This window comes from Rissa tridactyla, chromosome 10 (assembly GCF_028500815.1).
Source record: "Rissa tridactyla isolate bRisTri1 chromosome 10, bRisTri1.patW.cur.20221130, whole genome shotgun sequence".
Lineage (NCBI taxonomy): Eukaryota > Metazoa > Chordata > Aves > Charadriiformes > Laridae > Rissa > Rissa tridactyla.
The window spans coordinates 22,762,742-22,785,679 of NC_071475.1; the positions used below are offsets into that span (position 1 = coordinate 22,762,742).

At 40.1% G+C, this 22,938-nt stretch overlaps 1 protein-coding gene across 9 annotated transcripts in view; it reads right to left on the minus strand.

Moving 5' to 3' along the window:
- IQSEC1 (IQ motif and Sec7 domain ArfGEF 1) overlaps positions 1 to 22,938 on the minus strand; it is a 347,042-nt gene that overhangs the window by 145,357 nt on the left and 178,747 nt on the right. For 7 of the 9 annotated variants that reach the window (XM_054216241.1, XM_054216244.1, XM_054216246.1 and 4 more), the window contains one exon: positions 5,730 to 5,774. The exons of the other annotated variants lie outside the window; for them this stretch is intronic. In XM_054216241.1, coding sequence (XP_054072216.1) covers positions 5,730 to 5,774 — 45 coding nt within the window. The remainder of the gene's footprint in view (positions 1 to 5,729; positions 5,775 to 22,938) is intronic. 9 annotated transcript variants of the gene reach the window in all.

Genomic DNA, 22,938 nt, shown 5'->3' on the forward strand with positions numbered 1-22,938 from the left:
AATAGGTAAATTATGCCCAGACAACATTCAAAAATGTTCATGTTATACTTTGTCTGGTACTTCCCTAAAAATATATCGTACAGGATAGGATAAGTGGTGGAAACAAACAGATCAGGAGAAAAGCAACCTGCATGAAAAAGCACAAACATGATATGCATTTGATTTGGGCCTTTTAAAAAATTATGTCTTTTAAAGATTCTCTTTAAAATAATCAATTGCCTGCGATGCCTGCATTTACACACTGTGATTTCTTTCTTTCAGACCAGCATCAGAGCTGGTTGCAGTGATTCCTAAGAAAACACTGTTGTTTACTTCAGAGAAGCAAGTTCCCTAATAATATCAAATACAATGCAAGTTTAAGTCTATTTTTCTTCCTGAACTCATATTCCCTTGGGCTTCACTAGCTTGGCCATTTTCAAGACAGTGATGCCACCATGCTAAGGATATTTAGATTTTCATATCAAAATCTTCCATCCCAGCTCTTCACCCCTAATATTAGTCGCTGTTTTCCAGGGATAGTTTTCTCGAAGAGGAACTGAGTGAAAAGCCTTGAGACCCAGTGCCTCCTGGCCAGCCCCAGCCTTCCCCAGTCTCCCTGGTGCTGCCTCCGGGCTTGGGCTGGGCTGGTCCCTTACAAAGCCTATGGTATACTGCCAAGAGGATAACACGGAAACCTTTTTCCCTTTACTTCCAAGAACAAAACAGATAGTGGGGGGGGGGGAAAGTTAGAGTTTTCCCTATTGGAACATTCTTCTGCCTGAATTTCTTGAGATTCCTTTTAAAAAAAAAAAAAAAAAAAGAAGAAAAAAGAAAGAAAAAAAGCAGCAGCAGCAAGGAGTGCCTCATCCCGTAAACAAGAACTGTTATTCTCAGGATGAAGGAAGAAGGGGAAAGCCATACTGACAGAATTAAGCTCAAGAGACACCATCCAAAGATTTCATGCTGCAATGAGACTTATCTGAAAACTTATCCTTTGTTCATACTGCAAAGCAATTTCTTTCTCTCCACTATACCCCTTTCCAGGAAAAAAAAAAAAAAGCAGCTATTTGTCACCTCAATTACTTACTTCTAAATCTTAGACTTTCAGTGAGTAGAAGCTATGTAGCCATGAGTTTTCTGACAGCAACCAACACTGATTATACTGCACTGCATGCAGAGAAAATGCTAATTAGGACTTTTGCAAATGAAAAGCACCATGCTCTCAACATGTTCTTCATTTTTACTTGTCTTCCAGAGGAAAACAACAAAGAAAATTAAGCTTCATCTCACGCTCACCCTGGATATAAAACTAGTTCTTTCAGGAAGGCATTTCCCAAAACCTTTGACTTAGAATTCCCAGGCCTAATCAGTGTAGTGATTTTTTGGATGTGCTGCAGCTTCAGCAGTGGCACGGTAAGCAAGCAGTTTGCTGTAATTTTCTATAGTCCTTCAGAGTTTTGCTACGCAGAGGCAGCTCTGGCAGCAGCGTACTGAAGGCTCTGACAAGTCTTTCAAAAACAGCCACTAAAAAAAAAAAAAAGGGCAAAGTGGAAAATCATATAGTACAACACTTCCTTTTTTAGGGATGGTGTCTTGTTAAGCCATGAAGCTCTGAGGCTGAAGTAAAACAATTCACCGACGAGGGAAAGCGTTGTATAAAATAACCCCAGCAAGAAGTCAGTGCCTGCTAGAGTTACTAGTACACCCATTTCAAACGTCGGGTTGGGAAATCAGGAAAATTGACCTGTCTTGCTACACCTTTAACCTTTCATTAAATACATAAATTAAACTACTGTTATTTACTTACTTACACCCTTATAGTGATATGCCAGGAACATTCCTGAAAAATATTTCACTTGCCCAGAATAACAGTGTATCTGCCTACTAACATGGAGTATACAGAAATCGTAAGCCTCTAGTAAGAAAGCCTTTCATGACTTTCACGACTCCAGGGTGAAATCAACCGCCACACACAAAAACTTCATGCTAGCAATTTGTACATTGTGGAGCTCAAGAATATCAGGAGACCAAGATAGTGTGGTTCCCACACTAAATTCCATGATACTCCCTCGGCACACCACATTAAAAAGTGGGGATCATAGAAGGAATACATGTAAGGTGTACAGAAGATCTTTGCGCAACCGAAGGGGTGCTGAAATAGTTCCTGGGAGGCTTTAAGGCCTCGTTACTCACAGAACAGAACAACACACAAAGCTCCTGTACATTGGGTCCCTTTCTTGATCCTGGAAATCAGTCTCCACATGGAAGTTGGTGGGAAAATGCCCTGGCTTGCTCATATAAAGAAGAAGGAAGGCTTTCATGGTAAATGCTCTGGAGAACCAGATCTCTCTTCCTGGCTGCCTTATGCACTCTGGGTACCGCTTCAGCAAGTATCCCTTCCCAAGCAGGGAAAATGGAAGAGCTCTGTTCATAGGGAGCTCTCGGGCTCTGCCGCGCTGTTGTGACACCTGGACACGTTGGTGACACGGTCTATAGAGACGCCTGGAGAATCAGGGACATAAAATCAAGTTCTCTCCCCTGACCCCCTCCCTCCCTTTACTTCCTTTACCCCCGCTCGCCCTTTAAAGGGAAGCTCTGCTGCCTAGAAACCCTCCAGTAACTCAAAACAAAGTTATTTTGCTTCAAACAGCTCTCAGATTTATGCAGCTCCCCCACAGATGAATCTTAATCGTCACTTGGTACTATTCTTCATTTTCGGTTATTAAGCCTCTAAGCTGCCAAAATTTCATGAAATACAATAGTAAGAAATTTGCTGTTCTTCTAATGCTGAATGTCTTTTCTGCATGTCTGTTCTCTAAACTCATACAAACACCAGTTGATCAATTTGTTACAGAAGACAACAAATATGCCATGAATATTTGCAAAGCTGAAACATTTAAATTTCTGGATCATTTGAAACAGGTGTGGCAATACAACACTCCAGAAGGCCCACATTAAGACTTAGATATTATGGAACACAAACTTTTCAGCTACCAGCTGAAAGCTGACGGAGTCCAACTCAAAATACCCAGAACAAATACTGTGCAGACTATGAAAGAAATTGCACAAAACAAAATATACATACAATTTCTCTTTATAATGGACATCAGCAATTTTTTCACATTAGCTCTTATTCTTTACCGCACTGGGCTTTTCTCTGATCTCGCCATTGCGTTACTTTCAAATTGAACCTACGGAATCCGAGCGCAGTCTAAATAAATCCAGGGGACACAAATGGATCTGTCTGGTGGGGAATCTATGTACAGCTGAAACGTAACAAAATGAAAAGTCTGGACCTCAACGTTCCAGAGCAGGTGAGAACTAGAAGAGTGGTTCTTTGAGAGCAAACTTGCCTTGTTGATGGGGACAGGAACTTAAGTGAGCAAAATGCAAGAAAAATAGCCTGACTAGAAAATACCAATTGCTTGACAGGACACCGGATGGCTTCATGTTAATTGGCACATTCCATTTTATGGGTGACTCAAATGCAAATTTGCTCAACAGGTTTATGAGAACACATTCAGTAATAAGAAGTCTTCTACCATCTTTCATTTTACTTAAAAATAATAGCATTCATTCTGTTTAATTAAAGCTCCAGAACAGGCTTATTTGATCTACCGAAGTCGACTAGATTTTTACATGGCATTTCTTCAATAATTATTTAACCCTAGGAAAAATTCACTGGTTTAGCTGATATAACCTGGAAATTTCTTTAATGTCTCCTCTACGATTTACTCTAGAGTATTTAAACATCATAAAATTATTTCATTCGTAGTTAAAGAGTAGCTTTTTACATCCTCTGGTAATTCCCAGATATTATTTCACCCCAATTCTCAAAATTCAAAAAGACTTACCCCAGGCAAGTGCATTTAATTCCAAATAACTTTTTATAAAGACAGTTCTGTAAAAAAATTTGCAAGTATTCTCAAGGTTATCTGTTTCAATCAGTTTAGGAGATGTCTGAGCACAGAGGTTTTATAAAAGTGAATGGGATAAAGAAGAAAGTCTCAAAATCTCTGATAATTTACAGCTTAAAAAAAAATTGTAAACAAAGGTAGAACATAAGCTGTTATAAAACTATTGTTTGGAATATAAAGAAGCGCGATCAAGGACTCGATCCCAGCCTGCATCTCTCTGTTGCAGGCTTAAGACGGCATTACCCACTGAGCGCATACTAATGAGAGCCAAGGGCTCTGAACTTACCACGCATACTGTGCGTGTTCAGCTTTACGGTTCACGAGGCCATGCAGCGATGGCAGCGGCCATGTTGACAGATGTTGAATCACGTGGTCTCATTTTATTGAAAAGAGTTTACAACAGGGAAATATTCCATGTTTTTATGATCTCATAGCAACTTAAAATGATTCAACCCCCACAGTCTCTAGAAAAGATGTCTATTCAGTGCAACTAAACCTATTCAAAGAATATTCCCTTTTCCCACCAAAAGTTAAAATTCAGCCACTTCTTACATCTAATCCTTCTCCATCTTTCTCACTGATAGCCTCCCATGGAAAAAATTCCACTGGAAGGAAAATCTTCATAATAAAATCTGCAATTTTCACAAAGATCTATATAGCCTGGAATAAAAATGGCATCAACACCTGGTTCTGGGAACCTCATCCCAGAGAATGGTAAATCACAAACCAGCTATATGATGTTCTTGCTAAAATAAGTTCCCAGAAAAGCCGGGCACGGGGGAGGAGGAGGGAAGTGGACATTGTTTCCTGCATTGTCCTACCACACAATGAAACACTGTTCCAGTCAAACCAGGAGATGGGAACAGAACTACAGTCACAACTGGACATTGTCCAGTGTTGCTCTGCTGAGCTGAAGACAAAGATACTATTACAAGATAATATTACAACATAGGGCGGGTGTGTTTGTTTTCAGGAAATGATAATAAGGCATATGCTTTATTTTCAGAAAACCATACACTGGAAAATAATGGAAGATTAATAATAGAGAGGGCCTTTAATTTGACTAAGCTTAAACAGAACAGTTTCCACTAATGTTTTGTTCAAGCAAGGCTAAAACTACATGATGTGGGAAAAAGTCACACCCTCAATCCATAACATCTCCAAAGGAAGACTTGTACCAAAACAACCGTCAGTTGGAGAGAAAGGGACTCTGCCCCAACTTAATCAAAGGAAGTCTGTGACTTTGATGCGCTCTTTAATGTGCAACTATGAGAATAAAAGATGCAAGGCGCCCATTTGATATGCAATGTTAACAGTGCGCTAAGTACTTTTTTCTAAATTGAGTGATCAAAGTAAAATCTCAGCTACTGCAATGACTCATATGACAGTACTCTCTGAAGTTTATACATGTACTTTTATCAAAACGCTGAGCAATGGAAAACAGGAATGACATTTCGACACAATCAGTATTGTTCACTCAAAGCAGTATAAAGCTGCCAGGGAAGGTCAAATGTTTTCAGCACAATCTAAGGTTATAAAAATCTGAGAGAGAGATGGTTCGCCCATGTGTGCGCACAAACACACCTTCCCTCCCTCCCCTTCATGCTCCTCTGAGAACAAATAGACAGCGTTTGAAGCTAGAACTGAGTTTCAAGTTGGAAATCCTGGAAAAGAACAAACTATCCCCTCTCAAACAGAAAAATCCAGCTATTTGGTCAATGCCTTTACTGGTTATGCATTGGAAGGTAAAGTTACGTGATGTAGAGCCGATACAGAATAGAGGTCATTTCTATTGTTTCAAACCTAAAATTAACATCTATACTACTACAGTACCTGAGCGGATCAGTTGAGATGCTGCTTCCTGTTTCCAACGAGGTCCTGGGATGATAGCAAAAGAATAAAATTATAAAGTATTCAAACTATTCAAAAATACTATGTCCTTAAATGTCAAATGCTTAATGACTTTACGTTTTCCTCCCTTTTATTGACATTTTCTAATACTTAGCATGCCATTAAACACGCATATAAAAAAAAACCCAAAACAACAAAAACGCCAAACAAAACCCCCAACAGCCATTTCCTATACATTAGAGAAAAGGGATGTACAGAAACATTTTTGCTGAACTGGTCAAAACGTGATCAATTTTCAATATTCTAAAGGCACTCTATCCCTCCATGTTTGTTATACATGAACGACAATACTTTGTTCTACGAATGACTGACGCAAGTTCTGCTGTATGCACCATTACAATAAGCATTTCCAGAACCCGTCTTCTACTTCCAGTCTTGCACTGTGTGCACTTCGCAATAAAATCTCCGCTCAATTCACCTGCAGCAGTGCGGACCCTCGGAATATCCCAGCATATCCAAGTATTACAGCCTGACTTAGGAAGGGGCAGAAACTTCACACTGTAGATGCTTGAGAACTTTGGGCAGTGCAAACATCCTTCTTGAAGGTGCCAGCTTGCCCCACAACAGACACATCTGCATTAACTCTCTGATCACGCCTGCTGAAATTTGTCCCTGAGCATAATCTGTCTTTCAGCAAGTTATGAAGTTAAGGTTGAAGCTTAGTTTAGGGGCGTGTGCGTAATTTCAAGATGCAGAAAACGTCCTCACCAGAGGGCCTACTGGCAAAGAGTAGCATCAGAGGAGGGCAGCGTACATAAACCAAATCGTGATCACAGAAGAATGGCACTGTGCAGTCACAAGTATGTATCCCCAGCCCCAGTGCTCTCATCCTCAGTATATCCACTACCCCAAAATAGCCCAGTGCATACAACAGGGAGCTGGCAAAATTCTGCGAGAGCCTCGTTAAATTCCATTCTTATATTTGCCCTCTTGCTGACTTTTCTCATGCTGGCCATCAGATTACTTAATTTCTTCGCTAACGGAACAGTCATCCTTACACTCCATGGCTTTGTGCTCTCTACCCAAAAAACCCCACCTACAGAGTCTTCCTGAAGAACTACTGGAGCAGAAAGTTCAGTTAAGATACTGAAAGTACCGAGGTGATTACAACTACAGTTATGTTTAAACAGCAATATTTTAACATGTAGTGTGGTATTACTCATTAGACTTGCTCTCATTATGCATGACTTCAGGTTTATTCTAAACTTATATACGATATAGCTAAATTTCTAGGGTGAAAACAGTTTTCCCACAGGTTGTAATAAACATTAGCCAAAGCCTCATAATGAACGCTCCATCACCATGTTAGAAATTTTTAAACAGTTATTTGCATTTATCCATTTATATCGCTTACACAAACTGCCACAGATCAATCTTTGCTCATATAATCATAAATGTGTATGGTCTATGGAGGTTCATAAAATCAGCATTAGAATTGCTTTAATAATATTTACAGTGGGTATTTGTAATTCAATCGCAAATCTTTACCTTTAATCCCAAGATTACCGGTATGTTTACAAAAATAAACAGGGTTGTGTGAAGGGTGGAGGCCATAAACACAGCACATGCAAGAATTAGCTGTACAGGAATGGAAACAAACCATATTGTCCAAACAGCTTTTAACTAAAGCACTAAAGCTTTAAAATAGCTTTTAGAAGCTTATTCCGCCCTGTAATTTGTTTGCTTTCAGAGTTCAAGATTTGTGAATAGTGATGAATATTGAGGGGGTGGCTTACATATGTTGGCTTTGTGTCTCGTTGTTAGTTTAACAATTGAGAAGGGTGAACTTAATTTACTTATAATTAAGTTTACTGCTTACTACAGCGTGCCACGGAAGTGCCAGCCTGCTCACTGAGCGTGACTTTTTGCCTTGCTTTTAACGCAGATTTAAAGAAAAAATCTTAACAGTTTTGGCCCTTCTTACTATAAATAAATATTTAACAGCCCCTGTCTTTGTGCAGTGACAATATGTTGCGCATAAAGAAGAGATGGTAATGAGACACAAGGCAGCGCTGATTAGCCCCAGTGCAACCTTGATTGTGGTGCCGAATGACATTGAGCACGTTGTGACCTCAGGGACTCCTTAGACAATCACAAGTAGCAGGATTACAGCTTCATTAAAAATACCTCATTTTCTTTCTGAAGACAGAAACTTAAGCTGCATGTGTTTTCAAAGATATAGGAAAAAGCACAGTTCACACAGCAAAAATCCCCCATTTGGGGGCTAAAACACGGGTACCAGGTTCTATTTTTACTGAAATAGTTTTCTAGAAATTTCCCTGCTGCCGCTAAAAGCAGTTGAGTGCGCTATTAGTAACGGGGTTTATGTACTTGGTAACTGCAGTTAAAAAGCCCAAAACAGAGAAAGGCACAGACCTGACCAATTTGGTAGCTGGCAACACAGAGCGGCAATAGCTGCCAACGTGCTCAGCGCCCAGCAAGTCCCACAGGCACCGGGGTGGTGGAAGAGCTTCAAAAGTTTATCTGCTTTAAAGAAACTGTGTAGGTGGTGGGCAGCCCACGTCACAGAGAGACCCGCTGTGGCTTTGGCCCTCTGTGTAGGGTCACCAGGGAGCCCTCCTGCTGGAGGCAGACAATGGAATCTTGTATGATAAAGTCTCTATGTTAGAAACTTCCCATCCTTGTACAATTAATTTCTTCAATCCAGTACAGAATCAAAGTAGCCCTAGGGACAAAGACTTCTTACTGGTTTTCTCATGTGAAGATCAGATATGAAAATAGTGTCATGCACAGGAAAAGCTCCATGAGCTGGACTGAAGGAATCTCCCTGGACGAGAGCAACAAGCAGATCACAAGTGGTGAGCAAGACAGGGACCAAGACATACACTAAGGAGGGTTATGCGCCCAGAAAAAGCTAAAGCCCAGCTTTTTAACCTGGTCACCCACCCAAAGATTCAACTTGCCACTGCGGAAAAATCTCAGGAGTAGACCGACAACACGGAAAACCAAGTTTAACGGCAAGAAAAAAAAGCCAGTAGAGACAGGAGAAATCCAGTTTGAAACTTATTGAAAGATCTGGATTTGAGGTACAGTAAGTTAGTTAATTCTTATGGAATTTACAGAATAATTTTTGTATAATCAGATAATCACTCCCCTTCTTTCTTTACATCTCAAATCCCAATTAAATCTTTTGGTTTCTTTCCAAACACTGCTCAAAGATGGAAAGTTAATTTAAAATATAAAAATAACCCAAACCCTGAACACAGTATCATTAAGCTACAGCAAACAAAATACCTCATTTTACACGAAGTCATTTCAGGAATGTCTGTTTCCAGAAAAATAAAAATACATCTATTTTAGGTTACTTCAAAGCACAGTTTGTTTGTTTTGTTTTGTTAACAAATTAACTGGACAGGAAAAAAAAATTGCATTGCTCTAAAGAAAGCAAGCAGGAAGGCCTAACAGTCCTATTTGTTTATTCCTAATGGGCACTGACTTGGTACATTTGTAGTCCAGAAAGAAATCCATACACTATCTAACGATAAAGATATTAAAAATACATTATTAAAAATATAATAGACTTGTCTATATAGGTACATTTTCCACTTTGTACATACACAAGAAATTAAAAAAAAAGAAATCAACAAACTACTATTAACTGTAGAACAATGCCCAGGGAATTGGCTGAAAATTGAGCTAACAGACTTATACCACCACTAAACAGAGAAAACAAACTGCAGAAATATCTCACATGATCAGGCAAAAAGGCTCTAAACAACCCTGCAGGCTGTTTTGTATCCTGAGTTTGTTTCCTGTTTCCATGGAGTTTGCAAGTTCCTTCTAGGTAGGGAGTTGAGGAAATGTGCACCAATTTCACTGATGAGTCAGCTGAATGACATCTCTTCGTCATGTAAATGCTTGACATTTTAGAGAAAAGGCAGAGGAATCATTGCATGAACTGTAACTAAAGTTGGCACACAGGGCTACACCCAGTTGGATTATTTGGAGCTAACATGGTCAGCATGAAACTTGAAGGATGGGTGTAATTGTTGGTAATAACACCCTCTTTCAAGGCTAAAAGAATTATACAAAATATAGATACACACAACTCCTGAATTACAAACGTGCTTAGAGCTTGCATCTATTTCCATCAGCTAGCACAGAAATCATAAGTAGCCCACTTCTGCAGGGTATTATGCAGAAGAAAATAAAAATATTACCAAGAAATCATTGGTCTAAAATTCAGACAGCTGCTGTCTCATTCAGTAGGTATCCACAGAGAAAAAGAGTAAATACAATTCTAGTTGAGAGTTCTTTCCTGAAGCAAAAAACAAAGCCACGGGCTATAACACTTGTTATTCAAACTGTGTATACACGTTACTCATCGAGGTTGTATAGTGAGCAAACCTGAGGGTATAAGATTCCTGGCCATTGGGTATTTAAAAAAATCATATCACAAAATGGTTTTGCAGATTTAAGTGAGACACACAATTAGCTTCTTAGTACCTTGAGCGATGATACAAGTTCTGTTTTATTTTGCTTTTTTTTGTGATGAAAGAACCTCATTTTCATAAATACAAAAATCAGTCTTACTGAAGATGAAACTGCATAAGATGGAGTTCCTTCTACCATATGGACATAGAGAAGGTAAAGAATGAATACTTTGAAGAATTGACAATCTTAAATCTTCCTTTCCTCAGCTGTGATAATAGACAAGGAGTGTTATTGATCTGGGAGACAGCATTACAAATGGAGACCTTAATTTAAACTGTTCTGTCTTTCAGTATGGATCAGTGACAATGCAAATCATTACTTCTAAGAAAGATGTCAATGTGATTGCAGCAAGTCATCACAGAACCGCATACAGGAACCATGCTCTTGCTGACTGGATACACACAATATAGTCATTCTAGTAGCCCAGTACTGCATCTCTGCTATAAGCCTTTTACAGAGCATTTGTCAAATCTCTCCACAGAGTGCCGAGTTCTGTGGAGGCCCTGACTAGGCTGAGCGGATAATCTTGTGAGAGTCCCCACCCTGTGACAGCTCAGTACAGCTGCCTCCCCTTCTCAGGGTCCCGCGGGCAACTTCCATTCCTCCAGGCTCAACTCTACCGCATAATGCTAAACTGGGATAGGAGCAGTCCGTTTCCATCAGTGCAGATGGCTGCAACCGCTTCATTATTTGTTAACCAGAGGACAAATGAGGCCACAGCACTACCTATCTTATTGCTGACAGAAGCTCCAAATAACTACGTATCCTAAGCAGACATTCTGCAAACAGCAAGAAAAATTTCCAATTTGAGAAAAGCCAAGATGTTTTTCTGGCATGAAAATGCACAATGGTGGCAGATTAAATAATTGGAGTTGAAGCAAATCCACAGCTTGATCCCAAATAAAGACTGTTTAAATATATCATCTTTTGGCTAGGGAAGTGAAATTCACTTGGAGCATCACAGTACAAAGATAGACCATCTGCAAATGGCAACTCAGAGTGCGTGTCTATGAGGGGAAAAGACAGTTCTGAGCTCTATCAAACCTTTCGTGCTAGAAGCAGCACGGTATTGCATCTTTTTAATGCTGCGGAAAGGAATGCAGAATATATTAAATATTTAAGACACTGTACTAGATATTGCTCAGTGAATAATTGCTGCTTGTCAGAGTTTCTTCGTATGAACTGGCAGCACACAGAAGAAAGGGAATCAGGAGGCAGATGCTGAGATACTCCACACATTCAGTTTCAAAGGAGGACCACATTATTTCCTTACATTCCAAAGTGCAGTTTCATTAAATGGAAATATTTACCCTTGCTTGAGGAGCGTATGAAACCTAGCGCTGATGAATGCTTTGGATCCCAGACTTAGTACCCCATTTGGTAGGTAAGCCCAAAGCATCTAGGGCAAAAAGAAGGTAACAGAAGGATCATACTCAGCCAGAACAACACCCTCCCACAGAAACAGAACTGGAGTGATATTCCAGCCATTACATCAGTCATCAAGCAAAATCACCCCTTCATATTCTGTGTGAATTTGCTGTAAGTCACTTCTTTGAGCCCTGAGAGGATTCCAGGATGTCGAGGCTCTACACACAAGACGCTTTAGCTACAAGTGGAAGCCATAATCACCAACGTATCAAGCATTGCACAGTCTCGTGCCGCCTTCGTGACGCTGCAGTTTAACAACATACAGAAAGCTGTGTCACCTTCAGTCCGCTCCCCTTCACTTAGTTGCCCACTGACCAAGCCCCCAAAGCACCCACAAAATGAAGTTACTTAACAGAGAACTAACAGAAAAAAGTAACAAGGTAACATTTGCGTTAACTTCCCACCTTTAAATTCTGCTCAGGGAGTTCCCCCTCATTAGTGGAGCCTGGCTTTGCCCAGAGGTCTGCCAAGCCATCAGGGAGGACACAGGCTGAAAAAACCCCAGAAGGCCCTGAGCCAAAGGGACCCAGTGGCTAGCAGTGCCGCATTCATGTCTCTTCCACAGCCCTTTGCCTCATGTCCCAAACAAACGGCCCTGAAGAAACAAGCTGTGGGAAATTCTAATTTGAATATCATGGACCAGAAACTAATGAAGAGATTGGGCTTCTCCCAGAAATTAGGAGGAATCTGATGGATATATGGCTAGAAGCTCTGCCGTAATATCTTTTCTGGCTGGAGAATCATTTATCAGACATGCAGCTGCGTCCTGCAGTAATTAGTGCAATACAAGTGACTCAAGATACCTTCAAGAACTGAAGGCAGACTCGTGTAACAGCATGCATATCTTACTCCTGCACATCTGCCTTGGCACTCCCACGACCACTGCCAGAGATAAGGCACTGGCCTGGACGGATGCACCAGAGTGACGCACCATGGCTATTCTGACCCACTGCTTCCACCAACTCATTACTGCGCTGCCATCCAGTTCTCTGGGGGACACGCTGCAAACTAAGACAGGTATGGTGCAAAGGCAGCAGCTCTCAGGAAACATGTAATGCTTCTGGCAGCTACATTCACATGTGGATTCAATTCAGAAAACCTGTCTCAATGTAGCCTGCCTGAACCATAGATCTAAAAGTAGAACAGCCCAGCTCCAGAGGTTTCCGCAGAATTGCGTGGGTAAGTAGGCCAGAGCTAAACATCACTCAATGACTCGCTATTAGTAATTGGAACAAAACCTGAAAATATAGTTCAAATTCAGCCTTTCTTTTGGATATATAATTTCATAGTTTTACTGACATAACTATGAAAAGGCACCATTCACCTATGAAAAAGGCAGCACTCAGAAGGAAGGACTAAGAACTTTAAAGAATACCATTGAAATTCTTGCTTTTAATTTTCTCTTCTCATACATTGTGCTCCCAATATTGTAATGAACCATTTAGATAAGGAAGTACTTAAATACGTGTTTAATGCTGCTCTTAGAAATAAAGAGCTTTCCTCACTTGGGGCTTGGATGACTTAGATTCCTGAGTAGAGCTCTGCTGGGTCTAGAGGTTTTGGGCAGCTCTGAGCTGGAAAGCCCATGTTGCCCGTTCTCAGGGCACAGCTCAATTTCCCAGGTCTCCAACAGCTAGGGCTGGGTCACAAATCCGAGCACGCAACTGATTGTTCAGAAAACCAGCTGATTTATACGAGTTTTTTGTTGAATCTCTTCCAGACACCACATGGCTAGGTGGCCAAAAGGTTTGCTTCAAAGATAGAACGGAGAAAAACAAGAGCTTTAGGAAAACTCTGAGCACACTTTTCTACTTGGCATACTAGAAATGTAACTGAATTTGGGTTGAGCTGTGTGCAAGCTATATGCACAAGCTTGCTTTCCTTTTTCTTCCTTTAGGAGGCTCCCCTTTGCATCACAGGCTTCTGTCATAATTTTGGGAGTGTTCAGCACGGAAGCATGCCCAAACACTTATTTTCACAACAAGCTTTCCAAATTGAAATATAATCACAATATGTCGAAGGGATTGTGAATCTGTAAGAAAAGCAGCATCTACGAAACAAAGCCATCTCAACACGAACCTAAAAGCCATGAGAAAATAGACAGACTAGGAAGCTCTGTTGGCCTTTGAGAAGAGTGTGCATAATTAAACTGAATTTCTGTACAGAGACAACAGAATTATATTAAATAAACCTCAGGTTGTGCTTGTACAAAGTTGGGGCCTGCATTCCTAGAGTAATCTGCAAGAGTAACAATGGGAGGACTTGGAGAAGATTCCTTTTCAAGAAGTGCTCTAATTTTAGTTTCATAATAACACATTGTACAGTGAAAGATGTTACTTGAAAAATTAACTTAAAAAAACTCCCACCAGCTAGATTAATTCCAGCAATAACATCTAAAGGTTAATGGCCCTGCCGTTTAAGTCTCTTCACCACTATGTCTTACAACACAGTTTCCGAGTTCACACCAATCATGTACGCCTTGTATTTAGCCACCCCAGCCTTCTACAAGGTTTTCCAAAGGAGCTACAAACCCTCCAGCCCTGAACCCTGGGCGGGGTGGGGGGGGGGGGGGGGGGAAGTTATCGAGGAACAACCCTCATGACAACAAACGGTTTAGAATTTATTATCCACTGAACATCTAATCAGCGTTGTTTTTCAAGGTGATATCTTGCCAGAGGAACTGATTTCATATTATAATATTGCAGTGATGTGGTTTTGGGTTTGTTAGAAGTTAAGCCCGTTATTTAAATTACACTTATTCCCAGAGTTACATGAAGATCAGATGTTTATTAACAAGCTTCACTACTATTTGCAGCTCAAATTTAGAGCCATGAAAACAAAACCAACCCATACATGCAACATGGGAATTGAGGTTTTCCAAAGAAGGAAGAGAAAGTGCGTTGCTGATAGCAGCAGACGATTGTATATAACTCAATTTGAAGACATTAAAGTTTCCAGATCTATGTTTAATCCTCTGTGAGGCAAAGGTCCAGCATGCTAATGTAATCCGAGAACTGAAGTGTTTGAAAACGTCTTGTTCAACAACATGGCTGGACAAAGTTACTCTCCATTAAAAGTTCTCATCTGTGTCTACTGTGACCAGAAGCAGCTACCCTTCCCTCTTTTGGTTTGCGTATCATCTGCAAAGAAAGCGACGTTTATGAGACATAAATCTGAAAACGCTTTAACATTATGTGTAAGATTTCTTGATTACTGTGAATTAAGCACTTACAGTAACCAAGTTAGGCTAACTGCTATCCTTTGTGTGACTGCTTACCCACAGTGTAAGCGAAATCATATCATTCCCAGGGAAAAAGCACAGAAACTTCAATATAGACTCTGCGTACGCCCCCATACCAGTATCCACCCAGGTACCACAAAGACCTACATTCTACAAGTCTCCTTGCATGGCATTGGAGATCACTTGACCCAAAAAATAAGAGAAAACAAAGGCTGTTGACTAAACCTAACATGGATGCGTATTTTAAAACAAGTGATTGAGTATCGTGTGTCGCTTTGCAAGCTATAGTGTTACTACTGTCCCAAACGAGCCAGCAACAGCTCTGTACAAGAGTGGTACAGCGAAGTCAAAAAACCACACAAAACTGAGTATGAAAATAAGCACACCAAATTGGCCCCACTACCTTATATCCTACCGAGCAGAGACTTACTACTTCATCCTTTAAAATATAGAGACTATTTCTGTTGGGTGTATCCCCTTCACGCGTACTTAAGAACACTATGATTACAGATAGTTCAAAGCCTACAAGATCTGCTGGCTCAGAGGAGTACATGGCTGTACTACAGGAGTGGTTCAGTGACAAGACTTTACTCTGCTTTTCATACTGGTTTTAGACTAATAATTTGTTTCCCATCCTCACATCAGCAGATTTTAAATCCCCAGTTCAGAATGAGCGCTCCGAGAGAAGTTTGCAGCTTAAGTATTTCCCAGGAATTACCACATGCTGCAGGCACCTCCCCGTAGTTTGCATACTGAAAGGCTTACGTACCTGCAGAAAAACAAGAGGCTTGAAAGAGGAGCCTTATTCCCTTGCACAGATCTGCAGGCAGCGCGAGCCACAATCTGTGCTGCCAGCAGCTAATTTATCATGTACCACGACAAAGCTATTCGTTCCTGTAGCTGTCCAGAAACATCAGTATTACAATTTAAGAATTCATATGACTTTCAACCTATTTCAATACATGCACTTGCAATCAATGATTATTTCTCTGCATGTCAGTGATATTTTTCTTTGACTACCCAGCATTTAACAAGCAGCAGCAGATTACAGGAAAGATACTATAGATCAACGTGCCTAACCCTTTTGTTTCCAAGGAAGTGTAACAGAATTACTGAAGCTGTTAAGTGGACTCAAAAACCTACGATCAATGTGCCGTTTCCCTATTACTCAGTAAAGCTGCATCTGTTATATTCATTTCATCATTTCTGAAAAAGAAAATTGATAGTGATATGCACATAAGCAGATCCAAAGATTTAAACTGTAGTGCACTACATCAGTCTGTCAGAGGTTATGATGCTTCTTTTAAACATGGAAAACAACACCCTGTTATCACTACACATGCACCAGTAAATGTTTTAGTAACTCTGCTCCTTCTGTAGGCCATGAAACCACTGGATTGAAAATGGAGTTAAGATTTTTTAAAAACCACCATTGTCTTCTGGAAGAAAAGGCTTACAAATCTAAGTTAAAATACATGCAACTAGCAAACTACTACAGAGTCTGAAAACAAACACAACTGGAGCTACGTCAGCATGTCTGTGGCAAAACAACAAAAAGAGGGGTTAGTAGCGTGCATGCTGGAAGCGGGATGGGGAAGCTACAGAGCAGCCTCCTCCATAGAAACGAAACGTGATTTTTCAGCTAATTGGCAGTTTATATTTATCAAGCGTGCTGAGCGAATTCACAGAAGCACACTGACTTTCAAACATGCCTGAGAAGTTGAGCCAGGCCCTTCCCTGACAGTACCAACAAACGGATCCCGGAGGCTGCAGACTCTCCTGCTGGTGTCACCGAGGGCAGCCACAGGATCCCAGGTCAGGGGCTCTGCACAGGCCCACTTCGCAGTGGCTCTTGTCCAATGGTTAGAAACCCCAGCTTTAGGAAGTTATGCAAATACAAGACTGTATAAGTATCAGATTTTAAAAATATATATAAATATATTTGTGTGTGTACATATATATTTATATAGTATACATAAAAATTGAATATTATAATATATATATAAATTAAATATACTATAATAATAATTTTCACTACCCTGACTTTTCACAATAAAAGGAGCCAGTTGAAACCACAACAAGATGACTACATGCTTTATATAACTTCAGAGTTCCAAAGTGCCTGCCATATTCATTCTAAGTCCTGAACAGTATTTACAGTACAGCAGCTCAGGGTGCCACTATACCCATGGGAACTAGTACAGCTTCAGTGTAAACCAAGAAATCAGACTACGCAGTGCCAAACACATCGGAGAGGGCCAAAGGTTCGGACTGCCATCTGGATGCAGCTGTACGTGTTTGGAGAACAATCATACTTGGGAAACTGCTATATATGTGTGTGTGTTTATATATATGTATACACACACAAAAAATACTGTGAAATTGTTTTGGAAAAACCCTCAAAACACAAAGAACATGGAAAGAAAATGTCAAAGTACCTAAAGAGGGTAAGCTTTAAATGAATTTTTCTCCATTCTTCAATTTCATACTCATTACACAAAGACTTACACCGTTTAACTTTTCAGTACCAGAGAATTAGACGAAACAAACAGCTGGCAGAAACTTGCACATCTGTCTAGAGCAGGCACCGCTTCATCTTCAGTTCTAGCCCTCGCAGCTACATATTTTCCCACTCCAAGTTTTGACAGATGAAGCATCTAGTATGGACACTAACAAAAATTGCCTCCCAAATTTTCCTGTTCATGGCTAAGCTAACTGTGGACTTTCTCAAGCTGGACTAAGTTTTGTGGCTGAGACAAATGCCTAATGAAACATGAAAGCAAAGCTCAGGATTCATTTAGCCTCATCTGTAATAAAGTGACAGGCTTCCTGCTGCTCCACTTACACACCTAAACCTTTGCCTCCTTTGTTGGCTCTTTGATCATCCTTAAGTCTTTGATGAAAAATGCTAAATGAGTCGACAATGCCTATTACTCAGTTGTTTTCAGTTTTCTTTTAAAAAGCGCTGGCTATTTTGTTGCCGTGAAGCACTGAAGTAATCTAATCAAGCAGTTTGTGGGAAGAACTACTACTGTTCATGTCTTACTTGGAATCCAGTATGTATTGGCAGCACTGAATTAAATATATTTACATTGAGCTCCCCAAAATAAAATAAATAAAAGAAAAAAGAGCCTTCAGTAATAAAGTCTGATTACAAAGCAGAAGACGTGTCTTTGTGGGCTTCAGAAGAGCTAAACGCATGCGGAGAGCACCTCAATTTCACGCTGAATCCTAGGGGCACCACCAGCAATCTCGTGGCTTCCACAGCCAGCTGATAGCAGCGGGCACAGCTGAGAGCTCACCCGCTAACAAAGAACAAAGCTGAGCAAAATTGCTTTAATCAGACACCTCGTGACCAACAAGCAAACTTGTTTGTCAGAAACATCTGCCACATCTAAGAGACTGAGCAGTGGGCTAGCTGCCCATTCTCTCCGGTGTCAGAAAACGTGTCACCTGATTAAAAATGCTGCTTGTAGGATTACAAAATAAAATTATTTAAATAACATTTCCTGACTGAGATTAATTATCTGTACTACACCAGCCTCTGGCAAAATCTTGTCATAAAATATCAATTACAACTAATTGAATTCTCCATAAAGATGAACTTAATTGAGGAAAAGAGCAAGATAGATTTCAATACTATCTCATTTTCAGGTGTGTAATGCTCCAGTGATTGGCTAGGAAAAAAATTCAAAGGTGAATGAAACATGACATAATTTCTTTAGGAAAAAATGCTTACATTAACGGATCATAAATCGGGTTGATTTTATGCATTTGTTATATGAATACAGCAGCCAAAAATCATTAGGGCCAAGAGCGTACAAACAACATTAAAAAAAACAACCAAAGAACTCTAATGGGTGTGTAAACAACAGCACTTGCCTGAAACACTAGACATTAGAAAGGGACATATTTTTCATGAAAAATATCCTGTGTAAAATTTTCACGGAAATTAAACATAACTGTAGGAAAAAAATGGTGTTCGGCTATTTGAAATTTCAGCTTCTCGGTTTGTTTAGTAAATAGAGATAGTTATCTTCAAATTTTCTAAAATCTCACCCCCAACTCTAAAGGGAAAACAGCAACACCCATAATTATACAGAAATGACCAAGGTAAACCATTAATCGCAGATAAAGATGTTAGCTGAGAACAAAGAAAGAAGCCATACTAACCAGGATCTCTGAAACCTCCCACCCTTATTAGCCTCTTTATTTAATCGAAGCTGTCTTTAATGAGTACCCCAATGTTATACAATTACTGTGCAGACCAAACCACACTAGCTGTATAGCTGCTCTTTCCTTCTGACCCTGTAGATTTCTGTTGTGAAAAAATAAAATAACTCACTCTGAGTCCCTCCCATCCCCAAGAAGGTCTCCAAAGTCTCTTTTAAGGGTCAGTACATGAACATCTCTATGTTACAGGGCGGAAACCGAATGGCAGCAGGCCTGAGTCATAAAAGGTCAACTAGTAGCTGAGAGCAGGAGGCTGGATTTGATCCACACATAGCCAGGAAAAACTCTCACTGAACTCATTAGATGATGTTTCTCCTTCTGAATTGACTCAATTAGGTTCTGTCTCCTCTCTATCTATTCCCATTTTTGTCAGCTCATCAGAACTAGTGACCCCCTGATCACCGCTAGGAACCGGCCCCAAGAAGCACCGAGTTCACTACCTGGCACACGGAGGTCATCCTGCCTGGCAAAGGACACTGTGCCCCCCTCTCTGATGGGAGGATCTGGTACCATGTGGGAGAGGAGGGGAAGGGGGGGGAATAAAAAACAAGCTTCTGTTCAGCTGAGTCACATTAAGCTATTACTGCTGCAGATGATGCAAACTTTCTGTGCAGCTGTGCTGGCTTACAGATTCCCCACCCAGGACTGAGCAACTGCTGGGCATGTTTTGTGAAGTTAAAAGAAAACGTGAAACATACCTGCGCATGAGAGAAAAAGTTCATAAAGCCAAATGCCCTGTAAATACAGGTGTGGTACCCTTAACTGAATTATTATAATTAATTCAGTGGAGGTAGAACAGTAAAACTAGAATTTGTGCTGCTTTAACAGCAGAAACATCTATCTAGTAGTTCTGAAATTGTTTCATGCTTTTTTAAAAAATAGCAATTATCAAGTCCTTCATTTGAAAACCTACTAGACATCACCTGTGAATTAAGTTTCTTGCCAAAATCTACTGGAGCCTAGGAGAAATATCACTATATGTTTGTCTTGGTCTTACACTCCCTTCTCCATAATAGTTAGGCATCTGACAGTAAGATATATAATACCCCATATGGCTAGTCACGTATTGTTAAATGCACGGACCTTCCCTGGAACATATTCTGCATTAAAACTTGAGAAAGGTACTACAAAAGAACACAAGCAAACAGTGTATTTATGATGATAATTAGAAAATACATAAACAACATTTACTGTAGGGCATGCTGGCACATATATCCTTTTTGGCATTCCACATGATCAAATACTTCTCTATTTCCAGTGTTAATACCATGCCAAAGTAAATATAGATGACTTCCTCCTTTGTTTTCATCTACAGCTTCATGTAATAAAATAGGCCATATTTGTAATGCTTGCCTGACAGCAAAGGTCTGAAACAGGCTGCACTGGAGCTCCCTCCAGCCGCCATTTCAGGAACTACTCAATTACTGTAAAAATCTCCACCAATTCTACCACCGCTCACAATCCCGGCAACAACGTACTTTCACGGATGCTGGCGTAGGTATTTTTGGGGTTACGTTTTCTGAGAGCTTCTTGCTCCGTTTCAGTAATCGGGGTGAAAAAGGGCTTCGTGCTGCCGTTCAAAAAAGTCCGTTTGGCAAGTCCACATTATGTGACGCCAATGTCACCCTTTCAAAGCTGCGCGTTGGGGGCTTCAGAGGGGATGAAGCCTCTCCAGCGTCTTCTGAACACACGTACTGAGCAGCCAAGTCCCTACCTCTTGACGATGACCTCCGTAAGTCACCTTAAATGCTACTTTAATGCCGCTTCATGCTGATCAGCAGATTACGTTCTGCCATTCCCAGGCACCTGCTCAAGTAAGGAGCTTCCTTGGCCACACACTACATACAGAATTCAAATTCATCACAAAGCCTGGGTTGCTTGAAATCGTGGCAATCCATATTCGATTACAGAGCTGGTGGAATGGCTCAGGGAAAAATTTCAGAACCTTGATTTCAGTCTTGCTTAAGATCTACAGCCTACTACATTTTTCAGGGGATTACTTCTTCTCCTCATGTTATACAATATTTTGCTTCAGCTATTTTAAAGTCTGCTTTGGGAGATGAGTCTCTAATTTGCCACAGTTGAACTGTTTTTTGCTCCATCTAGTGGTGCATAAAAACCTATACCATTCAAGCACAAAGTGGCTGCACGCTCTGCTCTGAGCTGTTTTAATGACTTCCCACAATCAGTTACAGAGAGAAAATAATACATGTGCAGAAAATAACAGCAAGTCAGTAGTTACTCTGCAAAACTGAAATCTCACCCACCTATTTTAGGCAAACCACCCAAAAGAGTGTAAGAGCAGAATATATTTGTAAAGGAGAACTCCACTTTGCAGAAGAAAACCAAAATAGCCTGATCCTAATAGGTGCAAGTGCCTAAAGGTGCCAAAGGAAACATTCCCTAACTGAATTCTTCAACCCTTTGAGTTCCCGAACAAAGAAATCTAGTCTATAAAAATATGAAAAATGCCATTTCTCTTCCATCTTCCATAATAGAATGCACAATGAGACAGCCTTCAATCTTCACAAAAAACAATGCAAATTCATCGAGGAATCAGGAGAAAATTTTTCCAGTGGTACCTTTCTCTGTTTTATAATAATGTGCACAGCATTTAGGTCATCTACTTTTAAACTCTAGTTAACTAAAAGAGAAACCCTACTAGGCTCTAGTGCTAAATCCTGAGATTCACAGCATGTTTTATTTAGCCAGCCATGATTTATTTAAATAGGAAAATGTTTACTTCCACATTTCTGACTTTCACTGCATTGGAGAAAGTCAGCTTCTCTATTCGCTCCACGAAGAGTAAATGCCCAAATTTGATGATAATATGGGTACCAACTCCAATTGTTTCAAATGCCAACAACTTATAATGACACTATTTTCCCTTAATTGGAAAACTACCGGTTGAAAACAACCAATGATGGTGTCCTGTTACAGCTAATAACACTGATCAGTCTTTGACCCAATTTTCTCCTGAGACACATCATTAACTATAACCACATTCACGATAATCAGCTGCTGTCTCTTCAAGGCAAAAGGGCTGGCACCTAGAGTTGGTGGCTTTAATTTTCATATTTAAACAGTAGTCTTTCTTCTTTGTTTTCCTTTACACAAATATATAAAAGATACTTATTGAAAGATTGGACAAATCCTACCCTATGGAGGAGCATAATTACAGTTCAGTACACTGAGTAGAGAGAGTCAATTACTGTTTACATTTGGGAGGGAGATAAGCAAGTCAAAATATCAGAAATTCCTACTGTTTCTATCTTTGGGAAGCAACTCTGAGAAACTCTTAATTATAGCAGCAAAAGACCCAAACTGTCAGCAACATTCAAACATTTCAATGTTTTACTCTGCCCTGTAAACATCAGAGCACTTCCAGGGATGTATGAAACTGCAGTAATCTGCTACACAATTTTTGTATACATAATTTTCAAATTTTACAGTGGGAACGAAAGTATTTCCTATATATTGTAATGCCAAGTGATTAAGAAACACATGCAACTAAGGAACATCCAATATCAAATAAGCGAAGCCATATATTGTTTACAGTCTGCAGTCAGAATAAGGGACATAGACAAACTGTTACAAAATCATGATGGCAGCTTAGCCTTCTGCAAGCAAATTTTTCCTTAGGCCTTGGACATTTCACAAGCATACCTAGGGCAAGCACAAGAAAACACTTAACAGGAAGGATAATATTGGTACAATGCTAAGGAACAGTAGATCAAATCTCACTGCAAAGCAAATAACCTGTATTCTGTTTTT